Genomic DNA, 10264 nt, shown 5'->3' on the forward strand with positions numbered 1-10264 from the left:
AGGCCGTTATTTTTGCACATGCAAAGGGATTCTGATAAGAAAATGAGCTGTCGAGGGAGCCAAAAAGAGAGCGCCCTCTTATCGAGCCGATGCTGTAAAAAGCAGAACGACACTCTGATAGGCAGCAGGCAGGAAGAAGAAAACACATTAAGGTTTTAGTTACAGGCGTGGCCGCCTGACGCCCTTTTATCTCCGTCTCTGTGGAGCGCTTTTTTTTTGTTGTTGCTTCAAGTGTTGTGAGATTCTTTTTTCAATCCCTGCGCTAAACTCACAAACGCCAGCACCAATTTAAGACGGAGGGAAAAAAGGGAACCGAGCGGTGAAGAAAGATTAAAACAAACAGGAAATGAGGCCAAAGCTATAACACAGCTGATGATGGGATTCAGCAAATATCTGTGTGTGTGAGGACTTTTCAAAATAAAAGAAGCACATCTTTTCAAATTAGGACTTAAAAATATTCTATTTAAATGATCGTATTTTACATGTCCTCACGCAGAATACAAATCCGTTACTCATATTCAGCAATCACAAACTCCAGTCAGCTCATTTCTTTTTCTCATTCTACACAAATATAAGATTCAACTTATTAATTTTGGAAATACCGTAACCATCATTTTTTTAATTAATACATTAATTTAGATGTTTAAGCTGCAACTCAAACCGTTAGGAGATTATGCATCTGCTGCGGTCCCCAAATAAAAATCTAAATTAGGTTTTTTCACTACCATTGGACTAATTTTTATATAATTTAAAGCGACTTTTAATTGAGTTCAGATTTTGGGAGCTCAATTAAAAATAAAAAAAGATTTAAAAAGTAAAAAATGTAAGTTAGAAACCAGTTTGAAAGCAACTTAAAGTATTTTAAAAACAAGATGAATAAAGTTTTTTGTATGAGTGTACTACGGCCACCAAAACAAAAAGTAATAGTACAAGATTTAAAGTCGTGAATTTACTTTCTCTCTTGTAAATTTACATTTTTTTCCTCGTAAATGTATGACTTTTTTTCTCGTAAATGTATTGCTTATTTTATTGCAAATTTTCTACTGTTTTCTCGTAAATTTTTGACTTTTTAATCTTAAATTTGAGTGTTTTCTTGTACATTTTCAACTTTTCATTCTTAAATTTTCAACTATTTTCTCATAAATGTATTACTTTTTTGCCATGAATGTGCAACTTTTTTCCTCCTAAATTTATGACCTTTTTACGCTAAATTTTAGACTTTTTTATTGGTAAATGTATACTATCTTTCATGTAAATTTAAGACTTTTTTTCTCATAAATTTATGACATTTAAAGTAATAAATTTACTACTTGTAAATTTACAAAAATAAAGTCATAATTTAGCCTATGGGTTTTAAAGTCATAAATATACGACTTTATTTTCGTAAATGCATGAAATTTAAAGTTGTAATTAAAAAAAGTTTTTTTTTTGTTTGCACACTGGCCCTAATACTCTGTAGTAAAAATTAAAATATTACTATTATTTACACATTTAAAAGGAGTTTTATTTAGTTCAAAGAAAATAAGAGAATTTGACTTGTTTCTGAATGAAAATGAGAAATAATAAAACAATAAAATGCTGCCAACTTGAGTTAAGTATGCCTGAAAACACCAGAGATTCTTGTTTATTTCTATACAATAAAACCCAGTATAAATGTACTTTAAAAGATCTTGTTTAAGTTTTATGTTGTGTCTTAAGTCATCTTTTAGGGTATAACCATTGACTTTCTGAATCTTTGTAATTAGGTTTTATTCTGAAAACCAGATTTCACAAAAATACCGATTTCAACTAAACAAAGTTTTAATTCTAATTTTCACAATGTGGGCATTATTTTCAAGAAAAAATGATCTATGAATTTATTTATGGATACCAAATCTTGTAAATAAAAGTTGAATTAAATGAATATGATTTTTTTTTAATTAGATTGAACTCCTTATATATCTAATCCACTTTCTTGTTTACATTCTATACCTTTATGCCATAAGAAACCAAAAAACCTGCAGTCACAATGTTTCAGTGCTTCATAAAAGGCTTTTACGTCTCAAGAAAAAGGTAAAAACCTTCTGCAGCAGGGCTCCTAGTGTCCCAACCCCATACGAGTGGAGGAGAGTCTCCTGGTTGACCGGGTGTCTCTGCAGGAAATGCTTCAGCACCAAAAGGAAAGTGGCCACCAGATTCTTCTCCAGACGGGCCTCTGAGGCAGAAAAAAAATGCCTTCTTACACGACCTTCAAAGATGTCTTCAAAACAGTACAACAAAGCACACCTGACGCTCTGTTAGATGGGAGAATGACCCAGTCTCCATCAGCCGGCGTGGCCACATCAGGCGTGATGAAGTCCGATCCGACGGCGGGATCGGCGGTTTGTTGGTCGGGGGTCACCAGAGCCAGCTGCTCCAGAATTGGGAAGAGGACTGGAAGGCCGCCCACGCAGCTGATCATGTCCTGTCAGATACAGTCAAGTCTATTAGATGAGGAAGAACACCACGAGAGAGAAAAACCAAGAGGTGGACAACCTTAATGTCCCAGTTGACAACTTTGTTTCCTGTCAGGCGGCCGTGCAGCGCGTTTGGAGACAGGTCGAGGCAGATCGGGTTCCTGCAGGCCTGTGAACACGAGGAATGCTCTGTTAACATGCAGCATCTCCAGCCCAAAATTACTAGGTACTCTGATAATCTATAATCTGTTTTGTACTTCCATCTTTGTTTATTGAGCCATTTTTGTGGTGTTCCTCAGGGATCTATATTAGAGCTCTGTGTTTTTCATTTGATTCATGGGATAAATCTGACAAGAAGTCAGCATTTGATGATTTTATTAGCAATAAAATGAAAACATTTGATAAAATAAGTGAAGTTATCATTAAAAATGAAATAGATTTAGCTCAAATTGATAACTGGAGGCCTTTTTATTTCCTGTTCCTACACACAGATAGGCCTTAGAGTACAGCTTTAGTGATAAAAGTTTAGGAATGCACAGCCTTGCATGTACTGACAGCTGATAAGATTACTTAGGAATTCAGATTAGCCGTGAGAACCTTTGGAGATCTTTAAAAAAAAAACAACGTAAAATGCTTAAAAATAATTGCACCCGAGATGATTTCCTTAAAAATGTAATCATTTGAAACTATCAATACTGTGTTGGCCAGAGAAAATCTTCCATTTGAATGGAAATTCAGCAGCCATATTTTTTTTTTTCTGTTTGTGTTTTGTCAGACTCCAGGAGGACTTGTAGATCTCAAGTCCACATAAGTGTAAAATGGGAGGTAGATTCCTGAGCTACTGGGATCCACTTTAAAGGTCTTTTAAGGTTCTTGAGGTGTAGTGGAATATGTTATTTTTGATTAATCTCTTATTTAGTAGGTATTAATTATCTAAAGACCTCCTCTTTTGTGATCTTTACCCTCTTTTCTCCTCCTTTATATCAAATATTTGCGATGTTCAGTGTTTATGTCCTCATTTCTCATTGAATTTCACATCTCTGATCAAAAATGAATATTTTACACTTAAATTTGACTTTAATTATGGCTTTTGTTTAGTACTTTACTTGAATAGAGAATGTTCTGATGTTTTAGAATAAGGCAGTGAACAGGTTTATGTCCAGTTACCTTGGGTGAGTAATGCAGCAGTAATTTGCTCGACAGATCGCCCAGTTCTGACTCCTGGGTTTTAAATGGAGAGATGCAATTTGGACCTGAGTGGAAAATGAGAGAAATTGATTTAAGTCCAGATGTTGAGGTGTAACAGTGTGTTGCATATTTCTACATCTCCTTTGCGATGAGGAACTGTTAATTACCAGCGGTGCAGATTGCTTTGATGTGATTGGCCTGCAGGGGTTCGTGAAACACCATGACGCTCCCGAGCTGGCCCTGCAGGGACGTCGGGCTTCCCCACTCGCTGTCTTGGGTCCCGGCTGAGATCAGCTTGGTGACGGACTCGGGCTTCCCGCCTAACAACCCTCCCCAGCTCTGCGGCGACAGGATGCCGCCCAGGGAGGAGCGGGTGGTTGGCGTGGGGGTTGAGGAGAAGGGAGGGTCTGGTATTTGGGAGGGTGGGGGGGTGGTGGTGCGGTGGCCTGCTGAGCCGATGCAGCAGGAAGTGAAGGGCTATGGGTAGATGACAGAAAAGGACAAAAAAGTGTTTTAGGTGAAATCCATAGATTGTAAAGTCTGTAAACCGACCAGACGATCTCACCTCAGTCATGGTCGGGTACTTGAGGGGGGCGGACAGTTTCTGCTGCCCGTCCACATAAATGTAGACGAGGCTCTGTCCGAATGGTCTCTTTCCAGGGACGTGAACCACACTGATGCTGTGCTGTGAATGGAAATGCAATCCCAACAGAATATCAATCACTGGGAAAACATTGCAGACTTTTAACTAAATCAGAACATCCTGTTGGGTTTCAGAGTGACGTCATCGTGGGTGTTTGCTGTTGTTTGTATGACCCTAAGTCTCAGTCACAAGGACCCGTATGGAGTTATCGGGGTTTGTTGAAGGTTGTAGAGAAGAGCATTTTTAGGGGCTTGTATGGTCACCTTAAGGGACACCATAAAAATGGTACATACTTTTGTTGTGCGTGTGGCAAGTATATCGTAAAATATTCATAAGGCTATGCTGATGCTGTCTTATGCGGAGTCATTAGTGAGGTATGAGTACTGACCCCTTGCTGACAATGCAAGAGTGCCCCTAGGACGCCTACACAAACTATCCTATAACAAAAGGAGACCGCACTTGGCACGGGAACAGCATTGACAAGTTCCATAAGCAGTCCGCAGGATTTGGTATTCAAAATAATGAAAGGTCGGTCCGACACGTCTTACTTACTTCACCCTTACTTTCCGTTGGTTATTGTCTAAGTATTTGCTACAATCCGTCATCAATGACACTTATGACCATAAAACACATTTGTCTAAACATTTATAGGCGCCCCGACCAGTCTACAACCTTGCTGTTTTGCGCAGACCACCTGCTTGACCCATCTACACATTCTCACTCCCAACTTGTCACATTTGGACGTTTGGTTTGGGCCCCCTCCGCGCCACTTATTGGTGTTTTTGTTGTCCCCAACTCTTCGTGCTGGCTGTTCCCATTAAATCAGGGGTCCCCAACCCTTGGCACGCAGTACCGGACACAGTACCGGTACTGGGGTAGGTTACTGGTAAGGTCTGTGTCCCGGTACAAGTCAGCATCCCTAGGGTTGGGGAGCCAGCACATCAAAAAGTGGCGCGGAAGGGACCATAACCAATCGTCCATATATGAAGAGTTGGGAGTGAGAATGCATTGGACCCATACAAGTTTGCAGTAAAGGCTTACAGGCTGTTGTGACCAAAGCTTTGCTCACACCACCCTTGGTAACGGGCTTTCAAGGACTTCCAATGAAAAATTGATGTAAATGCACATAATTTAGTAGTGATGCGGTGAAACTCACCAAACTAAAACATAGCTGCTTTATCTGGTGAGCCTGGACACAGCAAAAAGGCTGTGAAGGTTTGCGTTTGATTTTCAAATAAAGATAAAAGTTCTCGTCTCCTGACATGATGGTAATCCAGATCCGCCATTACAAGGACGCTAGCGACTGTTTCTGTTTTGTGCCCAAATCGCAAGATTTGGACCTCTTCGACACTTTGCCTCTTCTAATTGTAGGTGACATTCGCTAGTAAATAGTAAAAGAAGAAGAAGCCCCTCCCTGCTTGTCCAGTGTGAATACCATGGGCTAAACGCGCCAAATGCCTGATGTGCATAGCTCAAGATATGAAGAAAGTTCAGTGAATGAAGTCATGGCAGCAAACTCACCCAGAGGGAGTCACAGAAGCAGTAGTCTGGCAGCATAACGGTGACGTATTCCTTCTTTGTGCACACAGCCACCACCAGCACGCCTGCTGAACTGATGAAGGCTTCAAACCCGGTTCCTCCAGGAGTGAAAAAGCTGCAATAAAAGGAAATATGAAGTGTTTTCATCTCTGAATTCCTTTGACAGTAAATAAAAACTGGCTGACCCTCGTTTCCTTCACACCTGTAAAGCTGCTTCCGCTTGTCTTTACTGATCGGGCCCAGCTGGTCCTGGTCGAGAGAAAACCAAGCGATGAAGCTGAAGGCAGATCCGGGCCAGCGCTGCACCGTCGGAACCGAAATGCCGGCCATACTGGGCGACAGGTCGAAGTACTGCATGGCGCTCTCAAGCCCCTGCTTCCGCACCATCACCAGGAGGGCTTTCAGGGCTGGGCCTACGTACGGGTGGGCTGGGTTGGACTCAGACGGTCGTAGGAGCCGGAGGAATTCCAACAGTTCCCTGGCGCCTAAAGACTGCGAGCCCAGTGAGCCAACTAACCCGAAGAGGCTCTCTGCACAAGCTCTGTGGAGCCGTTCGTGTTGCTCTAGAGCGGCTAAAGCTCGCATGACCATGGCGGCGTTGACACAGGTGGCACGGGTCTGGCGGTTCAGGCAGCTGAGGCGGCGGAGCCAGTCGGCCGTAAAGAGCTGGAGCTCAGGCGAATCCAGATCGGGGAGCCACTGGACCAGAAGCAGCAAGGGCTCCACGTTACTGATGCCCAAGAGGCCCACGGAGGTATGCTCGCCTTCCACCGCCTGTACAAACGGACCAGGAAACGTCTTAAACTAGGATAATAAAAACACATTTAAAGGAACCAACAAAAAGGAAGTAGACCCTACCATGTTCATCATCTCTTTGAGAAGGTGTCGGGACGGTTGACCCAGTGACAACAGTACTTCATACAAGTGATTATAACCAATCCTCTCCTTAAAAACCTCCTACAAAGACAAGAAAACTCCATGTATTACTTTAGGGATGCCACAGGGCTCCATCTTGGGGACTATTTATTTTTTATTTAAAAAGTTAACAGGAACATGCATTGATTTTAGTGTTACATACAAGCAAATACAAAAACAATAAAAGGAAAATAACCTTTGCAGCTGGAGATTTATGCATCACTGTAGTGAGGGCTTTGATAGTAGCTACAGCGAGGGAGTCAAGACGCCCCTGAAAAACCTTCAAAGATGAAAACAGCTATGTTATTTATCAATATTAGCATTTCTTCTGTTTTTTTTTTGTCCATTTATGTAAAAAAATAATATATTTCCAATCTTTAACTGCTGTTTATGTATTAAGGCATGAAAATATTAAATTTTTTCCTAAAAAAGAAGAGAAATACAACCTCAGATAAGATATTCAAAGCAGCTTTGTGGAAGGAAGGACTTTTGTTGCATCACGTTACACCTTTACACTAAAAAAACTCTATATTAGCCAAGCTCTTGACATTTCCGTAATATTAAAAACAAGTGGCTTCCATGTTATCACACTTCCATCACTACTTTACAAGGGAAATTCAGCCATGAGGTCAGTATATTGTTCAGTCTATTTTTGGCATTGTTTTTTGACAAAACAGTTTCTCCTTGTAACCTTTTTAAACATTAAACTTTAACATTTACAGAGTTAAATTTAGAGTTTGATATGTAGCACTAGATGCACAATGTCAGTAGTTGTGCTGTTTTTGATCTGAGGTTGTATTTAAAAGTAAGGACGAAATATTTAACCCTTTAAGCCAACAGAAATACAAAAAAAGACCTTTGTGTTCTAATGAAAATACATTATTTTTCTAAAATTCTTTAACGTCCCTACATGTTTTTTTTTTAAGTTTTTTGTCATTCATTTAGTCTTTTTTACGTTTTAACCTTGGGTTTAAAGGGTTAATTGTGTCCTTTCAAATTAAAAGTTTCACATTTACTCGAGAAAAAAAAAGCATGCAGACAAGTAAAAACACAACTTTTTAAAAGGCCTAAAACTAAACACATGAATATGGAAACTGAAACATAGGTTGTTGCCTTTCAATTTGATTCAATAAGTGAGTAAAAAAGTTAGCATAATCACTGATGAGGGTTACAGCCCTCTGTTAAAGGGAGAAAGGGCTGTCATTTCAACAATTTACACTAAAAGATCAAAGTTTTCCTTTTTCTCCAAGCAGAAACAACCATAAACATGGTAGTACCTACAGCAGGAAGTTTATTAAAATCATTATGGAAACCAACCAGTTAACCAACCAAACATTGACACGCAATAACACACACCCCGCATGCCACCCAAAAAAAAGACACAACCCAAAGCATGACACAAACATCTCCATCCAGCTCCGCCCTGCTCATCTCCAGCCTGCTGCTTTTCTAATTAGTAAGCAGCTGCAGACTGAGCGTCGGACCAGCTGGAGAGGGACTGGAGGCGAGAGTTCAAACACGTAAGGTGGTCGTCAAGCGGTGCGAGTCCCCTCCAAAAACTTTGAGAGCGCGCGCACACATGAGGCTGTGGTGATAGCATTCCAGGGTGAACCCACAGTGTGCCGCGGAAAATGGGGACAGTGTGATGGGGGAGGGGGGGGGATGTCACTCCACAGCCAGAACTAAATACCACACCTTTAAAGACCAACTCCAATATGTTCTTGTGGCATTTTTTTCCTCAAAATGGAGGACATATATAAAGATATTTAAGCTCAAAGTATATACTATAAGTTTCTTTGGAGTGCAAGTCAGAAACGCAAAAAAAAAAAAACATAATAAAGAAGAAAATTAGGTATATTAGCATATCATTTGTACAATTATTTAGATAACCTTTGCATAAAAATATAAAAAGAAAGAGAAAAGGGTCTCCTAATATTTTTTTCCCTCCTTGGGTTAATACAAGACAGTGAGCCTTCAAGCTCAGCCACAGAGACACAGAAACACAGCGGAAGCGGCTGTCATATCTTCTGTGTCTTCAATACATTCCTAGCTAAATATCCCCAGACACTGCTCCTTATAGCTATCATCCTAAATGCATTAGCTGGTAGCTCCTCCCACATGCCACCGCAGTGTCAAACTCAAACATATTTTTTCTAAGCAGATTTGTTGTGCGGCAAAAGAGGGCCGGGGCACGCAAGTTTGTTGCGTGAATTGTGTTCGGTGTGAATGCACCTTTAATATTACTTTAAATCACTGAATCTTACATTTCGCTTTTGAACAACTACGCCAAGGCTGAACAGCACTTCTTCTGCGTCGCTGTTGGTAGCAAATACTGATAAATTAATCTACAGTGCCCTCTAGTGGTTGTTGATGGAAAAAAACTAACGCATTGACCTTTTTCTTTTTTTTTAATCACATATAAGTCACAATAAGTTGCACCCCTGGTCGAACTATGCAAAAACACACTACTTAAACTCAGAAAAATACGGTAAGTCATCGTTTGCCCCGGCCAAGCTGGAATCCGGCTGGATAGTTCTGATATTGCTTGACAATTTTTGTCGAAGGTGTAAAGGGCAGTAAACTAACGGGAGAGTGTAAACAGAGAACTCTCTGCTATGGGTGACGAGAAGGGGGGGGGTGGAGTTTTCCAGTGTCAGTGTCACCTCCACAACTCGGAGGTGAATTTCTGATCAACTGCTGCCGCTCTGCAGAAACTACGTCCAAGAAAACGAGAGATCATAAATAAATGACCACTGGGAATGCTTTTATAATAGATCAAAAGATGATCAAACGGATTAATCCTGATAACAAAAACTTGTCAACAAAGAGTTAATTTATTATTTTATTCACTACAAAGGAATCAAACCGAGTATCTCTGACTGATAATCAAAATGAAATAATGTTAAAACTCACCGGAAGTCTGATCTGATTAGAGATTATATTTGTGTGAATTTTCAAAATAAAAGTAATTAAAATACACTGGTCAAAACAAAAAAAAAAGTAGAAAAAAATTATCTTATTGTGGCGTTCTCACTGTGGAGCGACTACAGAAAAGATGGAAGGAGGTGGATTTAGCAGCAGCAGCAGGAAGTGACAGGGCAGGAAGGTGGATGATATGGTGAGGGGGTGGGTGGGGGGACTTTCTTATTGGTACCTGAGTGTCCCCCTCTCCTGTCTGTAACATGTTGTTGGTTATATCTTTCTGGTCCTTGTCTGCAGCGGTGCACCTAGCGTTAACCAGCTGACACACACAACAGGCAACGTGTCAACACAGAGAAAAGAGGACATGGCAACGTCGGAGCGGAGGGGGGAGGAAGGATGATGTGAGTGGAGGAGGAGGAGGAGGAAGGTTAGAGGTTGAAAGCCGCGTCCCCTCAGTGAGGCTCGCTGTGTGGAGGCGTGTTGGTGCTCCGGCCTTGAAGTGAGGAACTGAAAACATGCAAGGTGGGCAAAATGCTTCCTGTCCGACAAACAACCCAACAAACATGGCCGACTGAGAGAAACCGTCTGGAAAGACATGTCTGAATGACAAAACAGTAATTAT

General features: G+C 40.7%; 1 protein-coding gene across 2 annotated transcripts in view; it reads right to left on the reverse strand.

Annotated features, from left to right (window-relative positions):
* Positions 1-10264, reverse strand: part of nbeal1 (neurobeachin-like 1) — a 50422-nt gene that overhangs the window by 21298 nt on the left and 18860 nt on the right. The window contains exons 11-21 of one of the 2 annotated variants that reach the window (XM_024294505.2): positions 9875-9961; positions 6917-7000; positions 6664-6762; positions 6008-6579; positions 5788-5920; positions 4189-4308; positions 3791-4100; positions 3603-3688; positions 2515-2604; positions 2266-2443; positions 2061-2194 (exon numbers count right to left, since the gene is read on the reverse strand). In XM_024294505.2, the coding sequence (XP_024150273.1) occupies positions 2061-2194; positions 2266-2443; positions 2515-2604; positions 3603-3688; positions 3791-4100; positions 4189-4308; positions 5788-5920; positions 6008-6579; positions 6664-6762; positions 6917-7000; positions 9875-9961 (1893 nt within the window). The remainder of the gene's footprint in view (positions 1-2060; positions 2195-2265; positions 2444-2514; positions 2605-3602; positions 3689-3790; positions 4101-4188; positions 4309-5787; positions 5921-6007; positions 6580-6663; positions 6763-6916; positions 7001-9874; positions 9962-10264) is intronic. The other variant, XM_024294506.2, reaches the window with a different exon arrangement.

This window comes from Oryzias melastigma, linkage group LG2, assembly GCF_002922805.2.
Source record: "Oryzias melastigma strain HK-1 linkage group LG2, ASM292280v2, whole genome shotgun sequence".
Taxonomy (NCBI): Eukaryota; Metazoa; Chordata; class Actinopteri; order Beloniformes; family Adrianichthyidae; genus Oryzias; species Oryzias melastigma.